General features: G+C 33.4%; 1 protein-coding gene across 3 annotated transcripts in view; it reads left to right on the top strand.

Moving 5' to 3' along the window:
- ROBO1 (roundabout guidance receptor 1) overlaps window positions 1–25973 on the top strand; it is a 1079496-nt gene that overhangs the window by 562407 nt on the left and 491116 nt on the right. For 2 of the 3 annotated variants that reach the window (XM_076000874.1, XM_012737156.3), the window contains exon 1: window positions 14463–15223. In XM_076000874.1, coding sequence (XP_075856989.1) covers window positions 14953–15223 — 271 coding nt within the window. In that variant the 5' untranslated portion in view covers window positions 14463–14952. Of the gene's footprint in view, window positions 1–14462; window positions 15224–25973 lie in introns of those variants that run through there. The other variant, XM_020284809.2, reaches the window with a different exon arrangement.

The following is a 25973-nucleotide window of genomic DNA, read 5'->3' as shown; positions in this document are numbered from 1 at the left end:
TGTATTCTCTATATAGAATATATTCTATATTCCTTTTAGTTCACATATTAAAAAATAAAATAATACAGTCTTTTACATAGGATGAATATTTTTTGTACATATTTCTGGCATCATAAATTTTCTTTCAGCTTTCATCAATTCCATAAATGTAAAAGTTTGAGATTATAAATTATTTTTATCTATTTTTGAAGACTACCTATTGCTCTTATATTTGCTTTTATGGTGAATTGCCTGATGTTTTGTTATTGTCCTTGTTAATGTAAAATTTGCCTGCATCTTTTAACAACTGATTTTTGAAAACATATCAACAACTGATTGTTATAGCTTCATAATAACTAATCAAACCAACTTGATCTTTTGTAGTAAAGTAATATAATAACAAAATTTAAGGCATGTGAAACTATCTAGGATGTACAAAAGCAATAAGCTTTTTTGTATAACATAATTTTATGTAGGCAGTCTTGTTCAGGCCTTTATCTACAGTTACACACTAGCCTAGAATGCAAATCTTTTGGTTGTGTTATATGCTTCCAAACATACCTTATTCTGTACTTCATAATAACCTATAAGATATTAACTTTTTTCTCTAATAAGATAGATTGCTGATCATAGTTACAACATAAATTTCTGTATTATGATTTTTTATGCTTAAAGGATATTTATCTTTGGGTTTTAGCTTGTCATTATCAATAAAGACAGGAAACCAAAAAGATTATTCTGCATTTTCTTTGTTTTTAATATCAGTTATGTATTTTCCTCCTATATAAGAAGAATAAGATGATATTAAGTGTTAAAAAGTCTATAAAACTAATAAAACTAAGTTCATTGTTTTTAAAGGACCTACAAAGCTATAGTATTACTTAACTCTCTTTACCTTATATTAGGTTCACAGAGTTCATTCCTTCTATCAAAATACCCTAAATATATATGGAGTAAAGGAAGAAGGGATAAGGAAGGGAAGGAAGTAAGGAAGGGACAGAGGGAAGGAAGGAAGGAAGAAAAAATCTAGAGGAAGGGGAAGAGAGAAAACGGGAGAGGAGGAGATGGAGAGGGGGAAAGGAAAGAGCTATCAGAGATTTAACTTTAACATAATCCTAATGCCACAGAAACGTTTCTTCCATGTGAACACATGTGTCCCTTTTAAAATTTGATTGGCTGATTGTGAGACACTCTGCAAAAACAATTTGGCAGTTCCCTAAAAAACTAAACATTAACTACCATATGCCCCAGCAATTGCAGTCCTGGGCATTTATCCTAGAGAAATTAAAACATATGTTTACTACTAAAACCTGTACACAAATGTTTATAGCAGCTTTTTTCATAATAGGCAAAAACTGGACACAACCCAGATATACTTCAATAGGTCAATGGCTACATAAACTGTAGTACATTCATATTATGGAATACAACACAGCAATTTAAAAAATGAACTCTTGAAATTTGCAACGACCTGGAAGAATCTTTAGAGAATTATGCTGAGTAAAAAAATCATTCTCAAAAAGTTACATATGATATGATTTCATTTATAGAACATTATCAAAATACACCATTATAGCTATGGAGAACATATAAGTAATTGCCAGAGGATAAGGATGGAAAATGTATGGAACTATAAAAGGGCAGCATGAAGGACCCATTTAGTGGTGGAAAGGCTGATTATCTTGCTTATATCAATGTCAATAATCTGTTGACGCTATTGTACTATAGATTTCATAGATGTTACCATGGAGGGAAACTTGGCAAAAAGTGCAATAGATATTCCTGTATTATGCATATGGACCTAAAATTATCTCAAAATTAAAATTTTAATTTAAAAAACATCTGAACATGAAATAGGAGCCTCCGAGCTTCTCAGACTTAACCAGCGAATGCAGCAGGGCTTTAAGTTTTGTTTTGTTTTTTTTTTTTTTATTTCGGCATATTATGGGGGTACAGATTTAAAGGTTTCAATAAATGCCCATTTCCCCCCCCTCCCCCCAAAAGTCTGAGTCTCCATCATGAAGGGCTTTAAGTTTTTACAACATGTTTCAGGATGAATTGTGTTATGATTTACTTGCCTTCTAAACCATGTATATTTACACATAGAATGTATAACAAAAGTTAATGGCACAGTAAATTAAGTACACATGTGGTTAATGGGAAGTTTAACAATAATATCTTTATTCTCTTATTGTGAAATACAATATGTTGTTATCATTTTCATAATTATTGGTCAACTACCTGCATTGCGTAATTACTTTGAAACATTTTTCATTTTCTGTTATCTCATTCACTATTATGTTTTATGCTTATTTGTCTCTGCCAAAATTATATACAATTAGATTTATTTTTCCCTTAGAAGTTATAGAATCATAGGTAAGCAAACAGTTTTGCAGCCAATGAAAGATTTATATTTTTTGGCAGTTTTGGATACCAGGTGTTAGGTTGTCAGGTAATTTTTAGAATCATATTGAAGCATTCAAATACACTTTCCAAAAGTAAAGTTTCTACATTTACAAATAATTTAGCCTTATCCCAGAAAATCTAAGAATAAAGATACACATTCTTATGTTCAATTTGTTTACATTAATTTACAACAAATGCACATCTGACTGGCCATTTATTAAATGCAGTAGCCAATCTTATGAACATTTCTGACTCCCACTATCATGATTTTAAGGTTTATATTGCAGTCTTAAAGCATTTTCAAATGTTAATTGGTTAATTGTTGAAGAATACAGATTATAGAGATTTTCCTCTGTTATTTTTCTCCTTCAACAAGAGTTAAAAGAAAGTATTTATTTATGATTTCTATAATATTTCCCTAAAATATTCATGCATAGTTACTATAATTCTGGTAATATATTGAACTCATCAGATTTTTATTCCATATTTATAAACTTCAGTTCCCTTTCCCATTTTGCAGGATAATGTGTTTTTTTAAGAATTCTGACCTCTATGTAAAAAGTGGTCAAAAATCCTAATGGAAAGAGTGTTAGTTACTATATAAAAAATTTTATCCATTTCCCATACATATGGAGACCAGAAGTATCCACACATGAGCTGCATCATTGGAAATAAAAATCTTATATTCGATAGTCACCTAGGCTGTTTCCACTCTAAACGCTTACAGAAAGTCTTAAAAATTAAATTTGAAAAGGTTAAATGAAGCAATATCGCAGAGGCCACTGAACCTACAAATGAGCATATTTCAACATGTACTAAAAATAAGTGTATTATGAATTATAAAGAAGAAACTGCAGAAGGAGGAATTTAGTTGGTACAATATCTCCTAATCTGAATGTGCAGTGTAGGTTTTGAAATGTATTTCTGCTAATGAGGCCATTTTATGTAATAAATAAACAATTAATAGGTCATCACAAACTACCTCTGAGCCACACAGATAATCTCACCAGCTAGAAAGTCACTTCTTACTTGACTCCTAGAAAAAGAAAAATCTTCTGAGGACTTCCTCCTGCTGTATTTTAAACTGTTGACCATAAGTAATGAATGGACTTCTTCATCAACCGAAAGCATTGGTGCCCAGAAAACATCTTTACATAATAAACTGCCCCTACTATCACTTAACTCAGAATAATTATGTAAACAACCTAATGTCTTTTAAAGGTGCAGTCGCCAACCCCCTGGGGCCTTGTACCACGTCAGTGGCCTGTTAGAAACCAGGCTGAAAGCAGGAGGAGAGCAGCAATGTGCAAGGGCACCTTCATCTGTATTTACAGCCACTCCCCATGGCAGGCATCACTGCATAAGCTCCACCTCCTATCAGATCAGCAGCAGCATTTACATTTTCATAGGAGCGCTAACTCTATTGATGTGAACTGCGCATGCATGGGATCCAGGGTGCACGGGCTTCTTAAGAGACTAATGCCAAAGATGTGAGGTGGAGCTGAGGCAGTGATGTAACGCTAGGGAGCTGCTGAAAATATAGAGTGTCATTGACAGAGATGTTTGACTGCTCAATAAACATAATGCACTCGATTCATCCCAAAACTATCCCCCACGACATCGTCCGTGGAAATTTTTCTTCCATGAACCCTTCCCTGGTGCCAAAAAGGTTGGGGACCACTGTTTCAAGGTATTTGGGGTTATTCGGGGTGTTTATTGTTCAGGACCCTGACTCCCTCCACATGCACACACGTATACACATTTCTTAGAAAAAGATACAAAGATGGAGTACTATTCAGCTCTAAGAAACAATGGTGATATAGCACATCTTATATTTTCCTGGTTAGAGCTGGAACCCATACTACTAAGTGAAGTATCCCAAGAATGGAAAAACAAGCACCAGATATATTCTCCAGCAAACTGGTATTAACTGAGCAGCACCTAAGTGGACACATAGGTACTACAGCAATAGGGTATTGGGCAGGTGGGAGGGGGGAGGGGGGCGGGTATATACATACATAATGAGTGAGATGTGCACCATCTGGGGGGTGGTCATGATGGAGACTCAGACTTTTGGGGGGAGGGGTGAAATGGGCATTTATTGAAACCTTAAAATCTGTACCCCCATAATATGCCGAAATAAAAAAAAAAAAAAGATACAAAGAACACTAGTTGGGTAATGGGCACACTAATAGCCCTGACTCAAGCATTATAAAAGCTATCCGTGTAACAAAAATATTTGTACTCCTTTAAGATTTTAAAATAAAAAAAGAAATAGCTATTTTTATTGTCTTCAGTTTCACAGATATCCATTAATTTACAAGAAAAATGTCCCTTTTGGGAAGATGTTTGTAAGTGAAACATGCCATCTCACTGTAAAAGTACTTCTGAGAATTAAGGCTGGCAGATTTTCCCACCAAAAAACACAAATGTAAGTCTGAGTATCAGCAGAGTGAAAAAATAAAATGGAGTGAAAAATATCACCTATATGTTATGTATATAAATAGTAAATAGGTAATATATGTGTGCAATTAATTAGACTGAATTTAAGGAAAGGGAATGCTGTTCTAAAATGAAGCCTGACATCATAAAATAGAAATGTCCAGTGGCTGTGAGCCAAGTGTCCTGAAACAGCAAAGGGAAGAAGAATCACAGGCAAGCTCATCTCATCACCAGCGTCCTACCTGAGAGAATTTGCTTCCATGCGACCACTTGTGCCATAACTGCTGTTACAAACAGCCTCCCTCCAAGGAGAAGTGGGGGAGGGTGGAATGAAAATATCAAATGAGAGTTTAAAAAAAAAAAAAGAGAGAGAAAAATGTAACCACCATTGCCACTCTCAGACTGAGGGGAAATCAATGGAAGCAGATGAATGGGGTGTAAGCCTGGACCGCTCTCTCTGGTCCTCAATTGGACACAGCTAATCCCTGTGACCTTTAGGAAAGCTGAAGGAATAAAATGACCCCAATAATCAAAAGCACAATTAGAATGAAGAGTGCAAAACCGTGACTGTGGTTAGAAAAGGCAGACAATGAAGTGACTGTAGAGGAAATTTGTCCCTTTAGCAGCTGAGTGAATGCAGCCTTAGAGATGCCCTTAATGGTCGCAGATGGATGGCAGGCAGGACTCACAGGACACTTGAGGGAGGGCAGGTGGGGAGGAACTGGCAGTTGTCTTGTGACCAGGGGCCCAACTTGCAGATGCTTCAGAATTTCCCCACCTCCCTCCAAGACACCAAGCACAGTTTGTATCCTTCCTTCTAAAGGACACAGCTAAAAAAGTTGGGCAGATGTTGAAATATCACTGGGCAAGGAAAAAAATGTTTTCTCCCAACAGTGAAGAAATCTGTAGAGTAATTTTAATATCAAGTACTTTTTCTTCTCAAGAAATGTAAGTCAGGGAATTCATCTGTGTCAGCACAAAGCAACCAAGCAATTAGGCAAACTAAGTTCTGCACTTCAAGGAGTCTGCCATAATGATGACATGCTGTCTATATGGAAATACTTTCTAAATGATTCAGTAGGGTATTCCGTGTAAATGAGTGCTGAAGAAATTCAATGTTGAAGATGTGAGGAAACAGAAAAATTTCAAGATTCATTTTTCTGAATTTTAATTGATACCTTATTCAATTTTTTGTCTATATAAACTTCCAACTAGCACAAATTAAAGTACAAACAGTGTATGTCTTTTCTGATTTCGAGAGGCAGATATGTAGGATTTTGTTCATTAAAAATTACTAAATGATCCTTTTAATTGACTTTTAATTTGGATTATAATAATAGCAAACATTTACTGACTTCTTACTAGGTGTCTAGGAGTGTAAAATCTTTACAAATATTTGCTTATTTAACCCTCACAATACTCCTGTGAAACAGATACTATTATTTTACATTTTATAGATGAAGAAACAGATCAATAAAATGAATATTAAAATATTTTATATTTTATAGATGAAGAAAACTTGTCCAGAGTCACAGGGTTAGTGACTCTTAAACTTTATACTATATTGATTACCTAAATAAATAATATATACTTAGTTATAGTGATTCCAAAATGCCACATAAATAATTTCATATTTTGACTAATTTTAACAAATCATGTGGATCTTACGTGAAATGTCATTCAACATGGCAACTAGCAGCAGTGATCGTAAACATAGTTTATTAACATACCTGGGGAAAGTGGTAATAAGTGGTAATATTCTATGATGAAAGAAGAGCACTGGTTTAAGGATTAGGAGATCTCAGTTTTTCTTCAGAATCTCAGATGTGATCACCATACCCCAAACTCAGATTTCTACCTCTACAAAGTAAGAATGATCCTATTTCTTCCTTTTTCCCCATCATCATTTTAATGCTATGAAAGGAGCACTCTATTAATTTAGGTCTTACTATTGTGCTATTTCTGCACCTTAAAATGCAAGACGTATTTGTCCTTACTATATCAGGCAGCTGGGACACCACCTGTTAACTAACTTCAAGCACCATTTAATTAGTCTGTGTTGAAGTTACCGTATGCTTTGACTGGAAGGGAGTGGAACAGTAGCAGATGCTAAGCACAATAAAAGAAAAGCCTTTGAATACCAGGGCAAAGTGGGTGGAAAGAATAACAAAAAAAAGTCAATACACAGAGAGAGCCAGAAATACTAGTAAAATAGACCGGATATTAACTCTCACAGATAAAGTTCAAGGCAGCAAATCTCTGCAGATTAAATTCCATCCCACCAAGGTATCTGTCATATCAGATATTATTGAGGATTTGATTTGAAGATTTTGAATAAATGCAGACCTCTACTGGACAATTGGCTTAGTTTCTAAATATATAAGGGATAGTCATCACTTATTCCCATGAAAACCTCTATGAATTTCTGAGGCCAAACACTCAGACATCAAAGGAAAAAACATGTTGTCATGCTGAAGCATAATTTTCCCATTTACTTTAAGAACTCTGCTTTGTCAGTGTTTCCACCAGAAGAGATCTGGAAACAAATGGTTTTAAAATCATGAGCATTTCTCCATCAATAGAATGATTTCCATACAGAATGTACTCTATCTTGTTTTGTCAAATTAAGTTGAATTTAAATTAGTTAAAAAGTTTTTTCTGTGGCATTTGTATTCTTCTGAGTCACAGGCTTTTCCATTAATGCATTTACCTTACTAATATTTCAGTAGTATATTTTATGCTAATAGAATTGGTATACATACATTTTGTTATTAATATTTTTGCTTCAATATGTGCTAGATGTCTATTATGTAGTCATATTTTATTAGCCTGGGATAACTGGATTAACTTAAAATTGTACTTGAGAAAATTGTGTACTCTAGCGTTATTTTCTGATTGTAGCACTTTTTGGAAATTCAAAAACAGAATGTCAATATTGTCAAAAGTAGTTATGAATTATATTTATAGTGATTATAATATTTTAGGCAGTTAAATGTATAAGAACATCCCAAATAAGGAAATAATTCGTATTCATTCATTGAATGAATCAATGAATGAAAAGTTATCTACATCTTAACTCTTACTCAATTTTTAAACTCGTGACTGCAGCGAAACTAAGCCCCAATGTTTCTTTCAATCACTCAACAAAAATGTATTGATTGCCTACTCAGTTCTTAAACACTGTGCCAGAGCAAGGAATATGAAAATGAGTAAGACATGACCCTGTCTTAAACACCCTTAAGCTTGTGATAAAAGATGCATCTTTGTTGTTTAAGAATACTTTTAAAAATGGTAATAGTCAAAAAAAGAATCTGAATTTACTTTGATTTTATTCCATAGTTTGTTCCTCAAATCAACATATTTAAAATATTGTGAGCAAAACATCCTGCTTTTTGAGCTCAATATTAAAAACAATTGATCTCATGGAGAAAGAGAGTAGAATGATGGTTACCAGAGATTGGGAAGGATAGCAGGGAGGAGGAGATAAAATGGCGATAGTTAATGAGTACAACAATATAGTTATATAGAATGAAAAATATTTTGATAGCACAACACAGTGACTATAATCAATAATCAATTAGAGTATACTTTATAACCCCGACTTTAATAATTTTGTCTCTATTTTGTCTTGTCTGTAAAAGTAGATGGTGAAGAAGCCTTGGTGATATGCTTATTGCAGCTCAGAAATAGATTTGTGAAATTATCTAATCTTATTGTTCAGTGACTGGAAAATAATCACTAACCTGGTGTCACATTGTTTATATGCTATTGAAATTCCACCTAGTTCCTAGAATTAGATTGATGAGTAAAGAGAGACCATGGGGTACAGTGAAAAGAGGAGTGTTTTGAAGTCAGAAATCATTTGAAATCGAATTTCAAATCCACTATTTACTAGTTGTATGGCTCAGGCCAAAGAATTTCTCTTAGCTTTAGATTCAGCATCTCCAAAATGAAACATGGAGAAGCATGATGATGGTGATGACGATGATGGTTATGACTATGATAGAACTGCAAAAATTACATAAGAATATATATGCATATAAAATGATATGCTATATTAAATAAATTAAAGCATTATAATCAGTACAGTTTTTATTTTCTTTTCTTTATATTTGATTTATTCAGTTATCTAATCACCTAAACTAGAAAATGAGAAAAGGTAGTAACATATATTTTGAGATCAGTGTATGAAATCTCCTTTTTAATTTAATACAATACTAGTATCTCAGGTCACAGGTTAAAATTATCTACTGTATCATTAAGATTATATTAGTTTAGCCAAATAGCAAACCCCTCTGATTTTTTCCTCTTCTCAAGAGTGTTGGAAGACAAAACTTTCAAATTTTCAAAGAATCAGCCAGTCTCTAAAATTTTTATTTGAATGCATATTTCAGATCAATTTTAACATTTTGTTTTATTTTATCTGAACATATTTTCTAACAATCTTTATTTGCTTGGATCATTATAATCATGAGTCTTCTATCTGTGAAAGAAACATAAAGAAGAAATCTTAGTTTTTCTTATATAGCACAACTGGACGTGGTTGTAACACATTATTTTCTGTTATCACATTGCTGCTTTAAAAAATAGTACATTCAACATTTAGTATCACAATTTTTAACTTGATATGTATTATATTTAATGGTTCATAGAATAAAGATTTCTTCCAAAGTCATTCAGTACTATTGTAAATAAATTTTCTTATTTGCTTCATTAATTTTTATTAATTGCTTCACTAATTTTTATTAATAGGTACTGCCCCAAAGCACCTACTGATTTGTTTCCTCTTTATCTCTATAACTTATATTTCTCCCCTTATTCCCAGTTCAAAAGAATGAGACAAATAATAATGTACATTCAACAATTATTTTAACCACACATGATTAAAGCAGAAATTTGAATTTAATTTGATCATACATATTTTTGGTATAAATTTAAAGCTTCACAAACATAGTTTTTTGTACTTAATTTTATAATTCATTGCCTAGGTTTCTAATTAAATGTTCTCAGTACTCCATTTAAAGTACCCATTCCCTGCATTCCTCTTGATTAGTAGGAAAGAATCAATGAGAATTGATCCAATTTGTAGAACACAATTCTCATATTGATAGTAGTTTATATTCATTTGCTTTTCCCTAATCTTTTATTAATGATCATCTTTAAAATGTCAATTAATGCCAAAGTTCCTCACAGTAATAATGCAAATCTATAAAGAAACTAGCTTGACACTTTGCAGTAGGGCAAAAAAGAAGAAGCTTTCATGTTTAATGTATATTTACATAACTGAATATGGCAGAAAGGAAGGATAAGGTTGAACACCGTGTTTTGAGCTGTGAATTACAATCCAACTCAAAAAAAAAAAAAATTACAATCCGACTTAAAAATAAATAAATAAAACTCTTAATTTAAATCACAGGCTTTGCTCTTAGGCTTCTAAATTTCTACTGTACAACACTGGCTGCCATGGTAAGATAAACAATTTAGAGAAATATAGGTTGAATGTAGAAGTATGAGGCTTTGTACTATAAAAATAGTAGAAGCTCTTTTAATCATATCCTCAGTGAAAGAGAAACATCATTGCATGAATGTCTGCTGCACATAATAAAGAAGGCTTTAGACCACTCAAATATCATCTACTATCCTTCACATTTTTTGAATATTTTTCATAATAGGTTGAGTGATTGGTACTATCATACCATGTTTACTTTAGTTACTTCCCTCAAGATATTTTTTTCTTAACCATTTGAAAGTAAGTTAGAGGTATCATGAAACCTCTCTCCTTAATTGTTCTATACATGTACCCTAAAAATGAAAGTTATTATTTTTTTCTGTAAACTTGAAGTTGGGTCTTAAGTCTTGATTGAATTCAGGTCAAGCACTATTTGCAGGGAGACCTCATAGCTGATACTTTCAACTATACCACACAATTGTCTTCCCACTTTTAGTCACCTGCTATTGGTGATACTGTTTGGTTACTGAGTTAAAGTGCCAACTGCCTAACCCATTCATTATAAACGTATATTTTTCTCTTTGTAGTTAGCAAATAATCTCTGGGGGTGATACTTTGGCACTGTGAAATGTACTGTCTCCCAATTATTTTACACCTAATAGATTGAGGGGATTGAGAAATTGCTGGTCAAAGGATATAAAACTTTGGTTAAATGGTAGAAATAAGCTCAAGAGCTCTAGGGTACAACATGGTGACTAACATTAACAGTTAATAACAATGTATTGTAGGCTTGAGCATCACTAAAAAAGTCAATTTTAAGTCAAGAAATAATGGGTGTGTGAGGTAATGCATATGTTATGAGCCATTCCACAATGAATACATATTTCAAAACATGTTACACACTATTTTTCATTTGTCAATTAAAAATTAATTAATGTTTAAAAACCTAAAAATTTAATGGATTGTTATATTTAAGGATAAAGATTCCTTGAAGACAAAATTTCTACTTTATAGATCTTTATTCCCTTTTGTAGTTGTTGCTCTTATTAAATTTCTGAAAAACTGTTTTAAGTTGGCCCACTCATATATTATACATATATAGATACATTACTTTATATAATATAAGTTTAAGTATGGCATACAACCCTCCCAAAATAAATAAAGCCATATAGCAAAATTTTTATAAGTGATCTATAGGCCAGAGTTCAATTTTAACCCAATATACTAACATTTTACTGAATTGTAAAGTATTAAGAATATTTTACATATTTATGTAAAATCTGTAACAAAGAATATAGGAAAGGCGTAGGTTGAAGGAGAAACTGATATGTTCAGCATTTAGTGAGAGAAAGTGTGAGGTTTCTTGGAATTCACATGAAATTTACCTGGAAATGGAAATACTATTTGGTTGTTAACAGAGCATCTAACTAAGAGACGTGGAAGTTGCATCATATTACGAAAGATAATTGAAACCATGATCTTGCATGAATATATCTTCAGAAAAGCATGTTAAAAAAATTATGACATCTGGAGCCCTATGAAACACAAGCATTTAAGGAGTTTGGGGAGGGAAACAGGCTGTCATAGATGAAGCATTAGTTCTGTATGTCTCCACAGGTCAGAATTAGAGTCAATGGATAAAAAATCTAGAAAACAGAGTTTTAAAAACAAACATAAAAGATACGACTTAGTTAAAACATTGGATTTGATTGCTTTGAAAAACAGCAAAAGCCAAATGCCACTAAATTCACAAAAGTCTGTGTATCTGATGGAAGATTGTTATGAGGATCCAATGACCTATTTCCAACCCTGAATGTCTGATTTTATGATTCATGCCTTCTTTTATAAATTGAAAAAATGCTTTATATGTTTTTATGGATGATGGGAATGCAGTGAGTACAATAGCATTTGACTTAATTTAAGTCAAGTTTTTCCCCCCCCAAGTATGATTACTGGGGTAGAAATAAAATTTACATCTTTTCCAGTTAGTTTAGATTTAAAGTCTACCATTTAAGTGAGATTTGCATTCTTGGTTATATCATCTTTTCATTAATTTATTTATTGTCTTAGGTCCATTGTAAGGTGGGTAGGTGTATAGCAGACAGAATACCTGACCCTCAGAAATTTGCAGTACATTGGGAGTGACAAACACATAAAAACTACCACGTCTAGTGCCAGTTCATTTCTAGATGTGATGGTTGGTGGCTTTTATCAATTGCAGCTGCACCTACTTCAATTCAGGCCTAGACGACCCTAAATCCAGAGCTGAAGTACAAGAAAACCTCCTTCAAATGTGGCAAACACAATATAATCTCTTGCCTCATTATCTTCTTGTCCATGGCTCGCATAATCAATACTATTTAACAAAAAAATTAAGTAAAGATCTTTTTTGGCTTTCTTTGAATTAGTTCTGCAGCTCTCTCACAGTAAGTCAAGTAACTATATCATGTCATTGTTATCTTTCAACAGGAAGGAGAAGCAAGAAAAAAACCCTAGTAAAGTTACTAAACATGGCACCTTTGTTTCCTTTAGGCCTAGCATATCATTAATTAAAGGCAGAACTAGGTAGAGAGAATGAGCTTTAGAGATATGGTAAGATTCATTGATTAATTCAAAGCCTATGAACAGAGAAGCAAATTTATAAACTACTTAAGATAAATTAGACACAGGTAAAAATCTACTTCAAATAGATTCAGGCATCTCGTTTCAAATGATATTAAACTTACTTTCTTCATCTCTATTGCTTTTATAATAATATCTTCATTCTCAGGAATGATTCAGTAATAAAAACCTTATCCTGAAAGTCTTGTAATATTGTGTAGACAAACTGATTTAGTTCATGTTGTAGAATTGTATGAATTTTATTCTATTTTTAACAGATTGATTGGAAATGTCTGGATCCACATTAAGTAAACAATTTCCTTTGTAAATTAAAAGTAGGACTTCTCTTGAAAATTTGCATCTTTTACTAAAAATAATTAATTCATAAAATTAAAGTGACCCTAAACACATTTTATCCTTTAAAACAAGCTGTGGGTAAGCAGGGGTGGTCCTCTTAAAAGCTTTTTAATACATTTGACCAAACAACTTCTGTTTCTCTTTCTACATCAACTTCTTTTATTTGGTTAGTCTGCGTGAGCCAGATTAGTTTATGGCAAAACATTATGAACACTGCCTCAAGATACACAAAAATGCCTGTTTCCCATTCTGTCTAATTGATGTGACTCAAAACTTTAACATAAACAACTTAATGTATAAAATGAGTTAACAGGCTGGAGGGCTAGAAAGTGGACACTTTTTCTCTTTAACACTTCCAACACTGATTTTAAAGATAAACATGAAAACAACCATCACTGAAGAGGCAAGAATGAATGAAGCAAAAATGAGCATTTTTTCTCTTTTGTCTACACAGATCTGAACTTTTTTTTTCTTCCATTTTAGCCACATAAGGTTAATTATATGACATTTGTGATAGGGAGAAGGAAAGGCAGGGAGATTAGAGTAGTTATTAACAAATAGGCTGCATGCAAAAACCACTAAGCAGATTTATGTTAGACCTTTTATTAAAAAAAAAGTCTAAATCAACCCTGAATAGCTGTGTGTAAGACAAAATGTGTCAACCTCACTGAAAACTAGTGAAGACATAAAATTAATGACCTCTGTGATGTTTCTGGAGGGACATTACCTGTGTGTACTCCCTGGCTCATTCATAAGTGATACACTTTCTTCCCCGAGTAAACATCTGTGATTCGTCACTGCTCAGACCGAGAAATCCTCTGTAGACACTGTGTAAGGTGATAAAAAGCCTGCAGAACATCAGAACTCGAATGACCTATGACTCTACATTATTCGACACAGGAGGTACACTCTTGGTTTTTATTGTGTCCGTGTCTGCTTATCGCAGTGGAGCTATAGACGCTGCTCATATTTATCTAACACACATAGATATGACACACACAGTGTGCGTGAGGGAAATTTAGTAGTGGTGTCATTGGGCTTCTATATATACATATGCTGCAATTCAGCTTCTGGATATTAGAACTTGAATATTATCCTTAGCTGCTTCTCTAAAATTTCATGTAGGAAAATTAATGTACAATTAATTTCAAAAGCAGAAAAAAAAGCATTTTTTATTTGAGAAAAAATAAGACTGAATAAAATGAATAAAATATTTATATGGCTGGGTGTAATACAGAATCTTAAGCTATCTGAAATGTTTAAGTTAGATGTTGTTTTACTCATGGGTTCATTTTGGTAAATTTATATCAGTCCTTTAAGATGACAATTTGTTGCCTTCTGAAAGACGTGATGTTGCACCACTTTCTTTGCTGTTTCTCAAAAAAGTATGACAATTTTATCATCCTCCTTGTTTGACACGATCCTATTTTTCCCCACACCCTCCCCCCATATGAGGTACTGTCCCTTGAGTCTGTAATTGCCAGGAGATGAAGCGATGATGGGGAGTGATCACAGTCAATAGCTTTGATTAACAATAAGGTAGAAAATTAGCAATGCTAGCATTCAGCCACCCTGCCCTCTCCCTCCTCCATATGCTCCCTCAGTCCGTGCTGGCGGCCTCACAGAGGGCAGTCAGAGCCCTTCGCCAGCTTTGAAGTGCAGGAAAGGTGCAGGCAGAGCAGAGAATTAGGGAAATTAAGAAGTAGAAACTGTAAACCATGATGCAGAGACCTTCTCGGGGCTTAGTGTGCCGCAGCAGGGGCAAGGATGAAGTGTGCTGTGTGTTGTCCTTGTGTGTTTTTCTGTCACATGTGGATTTACTTGTGTCTGGACATGCTGTGATCGAAATGGCAACTACTGTTACTACTGTGACCCCATCAGCAGCTCTGGTGTTGTTTCCGACAGACCCTGAAGACCTAGAGAGGGGGAACGACAACGGGACGCCAATCCCCACCTCTGATAACGATGACAATTCGCTGGGCTATACAGGTAGAGTGTTTCTTTCCAGAATACTAACTTTCTCCTACAATGCCTCCACCTCCATCAATCATCAACCACCTGTGTAAAATTATCTAATCATCCCTGCTTCCAGCTAACAACCACAACAACTTCGCGTCCTCATTTTCCAGACTTCATTCCATAGCTGGGAGGTCCTATTGCTAAAGTAAACACTTTTGAGAACAGAAATTTAACATGAAAACTGTAATCATTCTCATTGTTTGTTTTTCATATAAAAGAATGCTCATCAATCTGAAACTTTCATATTGTTAATATGTTTAGAAGGATACTATTTTCTTAGAGATTCAGTATTCAACTGAATTGCCATCATACAGAAAAAAAAAGATTACCTGCAAGTAATTTGGTTTCTAAATTATCTGTACTTATTTTGTAACACTTGTAATCTTAAAAACAACAGAAAGCAAACTCTTAACACGAATGATGCAATTCATAATTACCAACTTACATCTCAGGATTGTGTGTGCATGACTTATTGTTACCTTATCCACCAAATACTTCTCAAATAGATGCATGTGTATACCAGCATAAAGGTAACAAATTAATGAATTGAATGTGTTGGAAGTAATTCATATATATAGTTTAAGAATGATCACCCTGGAAAATGTGTTTCATGCAGAATCTTTAAGCATAGTTCTAACTATAATTGCATAAGTTACACATATAACTCTGAGATAATTTGACTAAAACTTTAAATAAGGACAAAAAATAAAAGCTATCACTTAAACCCACTGAATCAGATAATGATGTAACAGTGGTCTTGTTAGAGCGGGTATTTATTAGGTCCTTTTCATCAGTTCTTGTTAGCATAGACTTTGCTAGGTTGTGGGCAAAGTCTTCATAGACTTTGCTAGGTTGTGGGCTGTGGATAGATTGTGTGTGTGTAAGGTAGGGTACTTGGAGATATAGGTGATGGAGATCTCTTCTGCATCATTACAATCATACAGATGACTGTTGTTTCTTTTTCAAAAGGATAAGGGGGAAATGGGCATTTATTGAAACCTTAAAATCTGTACCCCCATAATATGCCAAAATTTAAAAAAAAATGTAAAAAAAAAAGGATAATCCAATAAACACATTTCACTTTAGAATAAAATAAGAAACTAATACTTTACTTCGGAAGAATTCTGTCTACATGAAATAATACTCTCCAATTTTATTCCCTATCTACATAATTTCAGATTTTAAACATTTGGATTAAGTACTAAAATTAATAATACCTTTATAAATAACTTTAATATTTGTTATATTTATTGCACTCCTGTAGTTAACTCATTCCCGTTTTCTTCCTATTTTTAACATAAGAATAAAGATTAAAAGACCAACAAATCAAAGTCCATTAGGATAAGATGGTGAGGGAGTTGCTATGATACTTTTCCAGAAACTTAGCTAGAAAAGAATTGTAAACATCACACATCAAAATCATAAATACCAAGGAAGTTTATATTTATGAAAAGAGGAATGCAAGGTAGTGTTCTTTCTCAGGGGTATCCTTATTTGCCAATGCATCTTAGTTCTATTCCCTTGTGCTCACCCAGTCTAAACAACTGCATTGTTTAGATACTCTAATAGGGTTTGCTCTTTGTCTTTTATGGATTTCCTGAAAATTATGTATAACCCCTACATAAGTAATGTTAGAATGTTGGATTAAAAGAATTTAAATAACAATGCATTTAAGACTAAATGTAGTTTTAAAAGTTTTTCTTATCAGTAAGATTTCTGCTATTACACATATAATTAGGTAAATTAATATGAGATATTTAACTTATAAAATCATCTTTATAATCTGCAAGGGAACTAATTAAAGTAGTACAATTTTTAAGTGACTGGAAGATATTCTTCTGAATAATCTTGTTCCTGAAACTAAACTGTTTTTAACAATCTAGTACTAAAGGAAATTTATTCTGTATATTTTGTTTCAGTATGCATATTGACCATATTTTTACTCATTAAAACCTCCACTGGAAGTAATGAGGAAGATAAAGTAAGAAAAATATGGTTTTTGCTGCTTGAATAATTATAAAGATTTCAATTGGCTCTGAAGTTGAAGTAATAGCTCAAAGTATTTCTTGAAATTACTTACAGATTTCCTTTTTCTGTGTGTGCGCATGTGCACATATATAAATGTGTTTGTGTGTGAGAAAGAGAGAGAGAAAGAGAGAATTTCCTTTACTAGAATCACAGATAATTGAGTTGATAGAATCTTTACATTAGAAAAAATTCAGTTCAGACAGGAGTGAGATGGCCTATCTGTTCAGGAACATTTTTATATATTTAATGTAAATTGTGTATTGTTTCATATGTCAAGAGATCAGTAACACTGGATATATAGCAATAAGAATATTTAAGAAATAAAATATACATATTAATTAAGTAACTTAGAGAATGTACAATGCAATTGTCAAATAAATCATTAATATGAGTTAGTTCCAAGACAAATTACCATGAAGATTAACAAGCAAATGTAACAGATATTGTTTGTGGAGTCTATAGTTTTTGCACAATATATCAAAATGATTGTGCAATTTGTATATATCAGATGTTTATTTTTTAGTACATGTTGATTCACTTCATTGAGGTGATATGAGACTTTTCTCCTGCACCCTAACATCTAGTATATATAAAAAAAGAACTGTAATCCTAGCACTCTGGGAGGCCGGGGCAGGCGGATTGCTCGAGGTCAGGAGTTCGAAACCAGCCTGAGCAAGAGTGAGACTCCATCTCTACTATAAATAGAAAGAAATTAATTAGCCAATTAATATATATAGAAAAAATTAGCCAGTAATGGTGGCGCATGCCTGTAGTCCCAGCTACTCGGGAGACTGAGGCAGCAGGATCGCTTTGAGCCTAGGAGTTGGAGGTTGCTGTGAGCTAGGCTGATGCCATAGCACTCACTCTAGCCTGGGTAACAAAGCAAGACTCTGTCTCAAAAAAAATAAATAAATAAAAATAAATATATAAATATAAAAAAAAGAAAAGGAGTTTATACAATTCTTGAACATATTTTGAGGGGAACATGCAACATTCCCAAAATAAGATCACAATTTCACTAAAATTCACGTTCATACCCCCCTAATTCTCCCTATTTCTTTTTTAATACTAAAAAGAGTATTATTTCCACTGCTGGATAATTTGTTACTACAACAGCTGCTCTGATACTCAAACTATTTGGGACCATCACTATCAAATTTACCTACATAGCTAGAATGCATGGATTTCATATCATACACATGAATTTATATTTTATTGGTAATCTAGTCAACACATGATAATCTGTCTTCATACCAGTTGCTGCTTGTATCATATACCATTCTCATCTAAATCACGTTAGGGATTTAATTGAGAAACTCAGGAAAAATGGTAATATATAGCGTTTCAGGGAAAAAACATATTGATGCCTTTTCTCCTTACCATCACTAGATACAATACTACAAAACCATGTAAACTTTTAAAATATTTCACTTTCACCCTTACTGATCAATGAGTGAAAAACAATTTCTAAGGTGATACTGTGGTATGTGATTAAAGTAGACTTTTGCAGTATTTACAGTGAAGTAGACCATTTCTTATTTAACCAAACATGTCATAAACATTGGGGATTATTTAAGAGTTTGCAGCATATAGCCTTTGTTGTGAGAAAAGAAGGGGTTTCAAATCAGCACTTTATGGGATCAGACACATGTCCCAAAGAGGTTGAATATGTAATAATCAATAATTTTTTTAAGGAGTTTCTAAAAATAGTGGAGTGTTTATTGACTGCTGAAAGTGCATTTGTTGTTTTAAAAAATATGAAAAATATTAAATACTATATCCAAGAATATTTAAATTTCTGAAATACCACATATAATGCATGTATAGATTTCTGGCAAAAGCTTTAGTGAAGGACAAAAAATGTAAAGAAAAGTTTATTGGGCCGGGAGCGGTGGCTCACGCCTGTAATCCTAGCACTCTGGGAGGCCGAGGCGGGCGGATTGCTCAAGGTCAGGAGTTCAAAACCAGCCTGAGCGAGACCCCATCTCTACCATAAAAATAGAAAGAAATTAATTGGCCAACTAATATATATAATATAAAAAAAAAATCAGCCGGGCATGGTGGCTCGTGCCTGTAGTCCCAGCTACTCGGGAGGCTGAGGCAGGAGGATCGCTTGAGCCCAGGAGTTTGAGGTTGCTGTGAGCTAGGCTGACGCCACGGCACTCACTCTAGCCTAGGCAAGAAAGCGAGACTCTGTCTCAAAAAAAAAAAAAAAAAAAGAAAAGTTTATTGATACTTAAAATTTCAGGAATAAGTGAGAGCTAACAACATCCTAGTAACATTCTTGATCTTTTTAGAAAGCAGTAATTTGGAAAGGAATTTAACTTTATTCCTTTTTCTGAGTAGCAAAAAAATGTAAATTTGATTTGTAATCTCTAAAATATATCCTCTGTCCTCATTTTTACATACTAAAAGTAAGATAATATTCTCTATCTCCACAGGTCTGTTTTAAGGATTAGTCTCCTGTTTTTAGAGTAGCATATTGGAAGAAAAACTAAAGCAAATTTAAAAATCTTAAAACTGAAAAATTATCAGAGTTATACCCATGTCAATTCTAAGAAACTCTATCCACACAATGTCAGAAATTCCAGAGTAATTTCAAACAGGGATATTGGAGTTTTCTACCCTTCAATGCCACCTCCAATTAAAGTTTGGTTATAATTCTGTCTAGAAAAAAAACAAAATATAAACTCTCTTACAAAAAATAATCTTTGACAAATTGTTATGTTTGCCCATCTGAACACAAATGGCAAAATCAAAACCATGTTTTGCCTCATGTTTTGGATTTTCAACCTTTTTTTTTTTTTTTTTTGAGACAGTCTCACTCTGTTGCTGGGGCTAGAGTACCATGGCGTCAGCCTAGCTCACAGCAACCTCCAACTTCTAGGCTCAAACAATACTTCTGCCTCAGCCTCCTGAGTAGCTGGGACTACAGGCATGCGCCACCATGCCTGGCTAATTTTTTCTATATATTTTTAGTTGGCCGATTAATTTCTTTCTATTTTTAGTAGAGATGGGGTCTCACTCTTGCTCATGCTCGTCTCTAACTCCTGAGCTCAAACAATCAGCCCGCCTCTGCCTCCCAGAGGGCTAGGATTACAGGTGTGAGCCACCATGCCTGGCCTGGATTCTCAACTATTAACTGATGACAACATTGGCTCTTCTGTCTCCTTACAGTCTTAATTTTGTAGCTTCACCATAATATCAAACAAAACTCCATTTTGATTTGTGAATTTTAAAAATTTATTGATACTAATAACAAGCGTTTATTATTACTTCATGCATGCAAGGCAGTTTTCTAAGCACTTTATATACAGTAACTCACTTTATCTTTATAACAACACTTTCAGAAGATTCTATTAATAATAGTGATGTTTTCTTTAATATTTTAAAAGATAATTAGTTAATTATACATTTCCAGTCTCACAGGGTCTTGAATTTAAATGAGGTTGTGTCTTCAGCCTACAGTAGAACATGCAGCGGGAAATTGAATGGATCAGTCATGCTCCTTCTGCAGAGCAGCACAGTACAGTTGACCAATATTTTAGGTCTCTGCTATTTCCCATTTAGGTTCATTATTGTATCAATAATTAATATACATTTTTAAACCAAATAGGACAAAAGCTTTAATGAAAGAAAGCAGGTGTCTACTCTGTCTCTCCATCCTTGAACGAACTTTCCTTAAACAACCTCTTTTCTTACTTTTTTTAGATGTTTCTTTTGACAGTTCCCTTCATACTTTTAAATAATAGGCATTCACAAATACTTCTTGATTTGTCAATTTTAGACATTACCTAGTAAATCTTTTTTCCTATTCTCTCACTATCACATTCTTTGTTAAATTAATAGTCAAAGTTTACATAAGTATTACTAAGCACACTGTCCTTAGGTGAGACTATTGCAGAGCCAAGTAGAATACTATAATTACATTTTCTTCGTCATACACACTTGTTAATTTTTCGGAGTTAATAATTGTATTTTTTCAACTTTATAAATGCTCAATCCTGTCCAGTATTCCATTAGTCTGTGATTTTTCTCTGACATTTCACTTAAACTCTCCATGTTTTTGTCCCAAACTGAATGGTTTCTCTATAGATCTGGGACTTTCATATATCACCCTTTTCTGTTTGATCTTCTATTTCCTAAATATCATTTCTTCTCCTTTCCTGGTTTTTCCCCTTCTTAAAAGAAGCCTATTCTGCAGAAGCTTATTCCAGTAAAACTTGGAAAACATCAAAAACAAGTTTTACAAGGATGTGCTTTGTGATGGTTTGTCAATGCTTGCTTATGGTTTACTTGTTTTCCTTGGTTATGCTGGACACTACGTGGGCCCTTTCAGACTAGAGAATCATTTATTTTAGTTATGGGAAATTTTCTTAATTATTTCTTTGATATTTTTTTCATCTCTATTTTCTCTGCTCTCCTCTGGAATTGCTGTTAGACAGTGGGCCTCTCAGATTGAGCCATTAATCTCTTGTCCTCTCTAATTACTGCTTCTTTGTTATTTTCTTTCCAACTTTTTGGGAAAGAACCTTTATATTTGTTTTATAAATATAATACTTTTAGCAAAAATTTGTATTTGTTTATCATATATGCAACTTCTGAGAGCTCTTCCTTATTTTTATGATGTCCAAAGAACTTATGTGAGTCTCCCATAAGAAGAGAATTTAAGTTAATTTTTCTGACTCGGTTCTACTGTATGTCTGCAGTTCCAATATGTGGTTAAAACACTAGAAATCTACTCAAAATTTATGAGTCTACAGGCGAGGAAACCAAGACCCTTAAAGTTATCACAATTTAACAAAGATATTTACCAGAAAAGATTTAACTAAAACCAGGTCTCCCAAATCAACTTTTAGTGCTATTTTCTTTAAATTATAATATCTTACATAGTTGTGGGGAAATTTTGAAAATACAGGAAAATAATCAGCAGAACAGCAGAAATAAAACCAGCACTATATTTTAGTGGTTACATATTTTTAAGTACATTATATTTGCCTTTAGAAAATAATAATAAATTTACCAGTTCATATAAAATGCCTAATCCATTACCTATGAAATAACTGGACAATTATTTATTCATTTACTTGAATAAAATTTCACATATTGAGTACCTACTCTGATAGAGCTTTATACATGGAGATACATAAGACATTAACTCTGTTAAGATCAAAATCATGAATTGCTTCTCTTTGGGTCATCATTTCAGTGGCCCTGTCATTAGCTTGTTCTTTCCAGGCTTGTGGATTCATGCATAATAAGAAATTAATAAACATTTCTTAAAATGACGATAAATTAAACTGTCTCTGCTTGCTGTAGACCCATAATGAGAATAAAATCATCACCTCACATCAATTTAACCAATTAGGTTAGTCTATCAATAGTCCAGGGAAAGAGACACATATTTTTCCAGAGTTATAAAGCAATCAAATTTATGACTTGTTTGGGGTGACGTTATTTAGCAATTCTGCAAATTCTCTAAAAATATGCAAACAAGCAAATGAGACAGAAATTACAATTATGGGTTAAATTCATGTCTCGTATTCCAAAAAAATCTTTTCCCTTGAATTGAGAGAAAAAGAAAATGGCTTCATTTTCTTTTGTACTAATTAGTAATAGGTAGTAGACATGCTCTAATTCTGTGCTCCAGAAGCTTAAGGAACACAAAACATGGAAATTTCAAGTGGATTTGAGCATTAAAAAGTAAATCAAACTCTGACAATAATGGGAGTCTATTAACAGCAGTTTAAAGCAGTTTATCTTAATTATTTTTCAAAAATTGAAAGGTAAGTTTTATATTGTTCTCATTATTAATTGCTCTAATTATTAAAACTAATTATAGTTCTAGAGTTTTTAATGAGAACTTTGGAGATTTAAATAATTCCAAAATGGCATTGACCAACTGAACAAATATATGCTTATATTTTTATTTAGTATTTGATAATGTTTTCAGTGTGAAAAACTTGACAGCTAAACATTTTTGAGTTTCTTTGGTAGGAGAAACAAAAGCACAGTGTCTAAGATTAAATAAAATGGCAAAATATTGATATTGATTGGGAAATTTTCATTTAATTACTTTTGATGAATAGTTTTGAATTTGGGGAAGGTTGCTTTTAATTCTTAAAATATACCCAGAAGCCACAAATTTTACAAATATGCAGATAAATAAACACACTCAGAAACATAAAACATAAGATATTCTTTAGGTATGCTGACATCCTTAAGAGAGAAAACAACATGAATTCAAATTAAAAGTCTTATTAAGAGACTTTAACAAAATGTTAAGAAACAAATAATGCTTTGGTGGTAGCAGTAAAGTGGCTGGCTAATTATCTGGGCAATTCGGCAAGAGTCTTCATTTATTCTGAAATTTATGTAAGAAAATTAATATTTTAGCTGACCTATTCAGCTTGCAGAGGTCTGGCTTTGGAAATGCCTCCCTACTAAACTAGCGAGACTCATGTGAGATTCAAAAGCCTTCTAAGCAGTACACGCCAACAGCATGATGCTCACCTTCAGGTCGGCACACAGCCCCGGGTGGAGTCTAATCTCTGTGCTTCTTTAGATTCCTGCTGTGGTCTTATGTAAATCATTCTCCTGTTTTTTTGTTTTAGTTTTCCAATTCATATAACATGGAATAATATTTTCAGTTCATTAGTTTTTCTTGCAAACCAAAAGAGAATTGGCTAACCCTTCCTAATCTCTACTTTTTAGAAAGAATTTTAGGCAATGATACATTTTTCTCCTTACATTCATTCCTTTAAAATTTTTTTCACAATCATGAACATCAGTCCAACTTCAGTTTTTCTCAAAAAGTTGATATTTGAGGGCTATGCAAGAAGTACATAAGCATTTTCTATAAAAATGAATTATTGTACTATTACTTTACATTACTGCAAAGTAATGTATTGAATTGAAAGTAATCTATTGAAAGTAATCTATTGAATCAGCTACAGGTTGGTACTATAGCTGTAGATGGGCACAACAGTAAGGTATACTGTGGTAACAAGCAAAAACAAAATTTCCATGGCAACACCAATTAAGTGTTTCAGGGAAACACAGCACAAATTTATTTCTCACTTAGATTTCACATGCCTGAGGGACTCTATTCAACATAGTCACTCAAATCACTAAGGTTAACAGAAGTGCCATCTTGACACAGGCTTCCATAATTACAAGTAGAATAATCATGAACTGACTTCTGCACAGATGAAGCTTCTGCACAGATGTAACTTGTGTTCAGTAACTTGGACTCTTTTATTTATCCAAGGAAAGTCACAGGGGCATATTTAACTTCAACGGAGTAAGGGAGTGCAATCGTGCTATGGCCCTTGGAGAAAGGCGAACTAGAAATATAGTCACTCCCCTGTATCCAAGGGTTCCTTATTTATGAATTAAACCAATTGCAGATTGAAAATATTCAATGTACAGTTGCATCTGTACTGAACATGTACAGACTTTTTCCTTGTCATTATTCCCTAAATAATACAATGTAACAACTATTTACATAGCATATACATTGCATTAGCTGTAATTTAAAGATGATTTAAATTATTGGGAGGATGTGCATAGGTCATAAGCAAATATTACACCATTTTATATATGAGACTTGAGCTTCTGTGGATTTGGGTGTCTGCAGGGGGCCCTGGAACCAATCTCCCACATATACCATGGAGCTATACAGGGTGAACAACACTAATCACTACTAGACTAATAATGTAAGATGCGAGAAATTTGTCATTGGTTCAGAGCATATACTACTTCTTTGAGGAAAGAACCTTAACTTTATAAGATACCTAGATAGTGCCATAACGAAATATATTCAGTTGGCCATTGCACTGTTGTAGCAACCTATATTCAGGCCTTTTTCTTCAATTTATTGCTGAAAAATAATTTATTTCTTCAGAAACAGTGTTGAACATGATAACCTGATATATAACAAGGCATTCAATAAATACACAGATGATGGGTCTGGAAGAAATATGGTGAGAAGGAAAAAACATTCATTCACAGAATATTTATTCCACTGAGAGCATAAGTCACTTTCCTCTCCTCCACGATAAAAGGAGTTCAATATAATAATCCTGCCGCCAAGTTTGCTGGGTGAACCCCATGTGCTATTGCATCATACTGATGGCTCAACATTACTCTTTGCTGTGGACAGACTGGGCTATCAGCAGTATTGGTGGTCATTTGGTTTGGTTGAGCGTAATATCATGTCATAAGCCCGTACATAACCTGTCTCCCTGCTACCCTGGACACTTTGTTCATGAGCAGTTGTGCCAGCAGTAGGATGATGAAGGGAGAAGCTGAATGACATCTAAATCATCATTGCAACCTAATTACTAAAAGCCTCTTATGCAGCACATGTTTATTTGTAAGCATTCAGATAGGGCACTGATATCTTCATATTTCAAACTCATTTCAAAGGATGCATCTCACACTTCTTGCCTAGATTTTTTTGTTATGCCTTCTTGAAAGTTCCCTTTCTAATACCCCAAACCTCTGTCCAACCCTTTAGCCATTATCACTGAATCAATTTAGATGCATACCTCTAGTTATCTCTCCTTCCAGATAAAGTGGATGTCCACTGTACCACTAGAAGTTCTTCCCACAATAAGAAATTACTTTCTCTGTTCTCCTTCATGGAACTCTTATATGGACTATAATGTAGGAGCAGTCCAGTTCCAAT

This window comes from Microcebus murinus, chromosome 1 (assembly GCF_040939455.1).
Source record: "Microcebus murinus isolate Inina chromosome 1, M.murinus_Inina_mat1.0, whole genome shotgun sequence".
In the NCBI taxonomy this organism is placed as follows: Eukaryota; Metazoa; Chordata; class Mammalia; order Primates; family Cheirogaleidae; genus Microcebus; species Microcebus murinus.
This window is presented reverse-complemented; position numbering and strand designations above follow the sequence as displayed.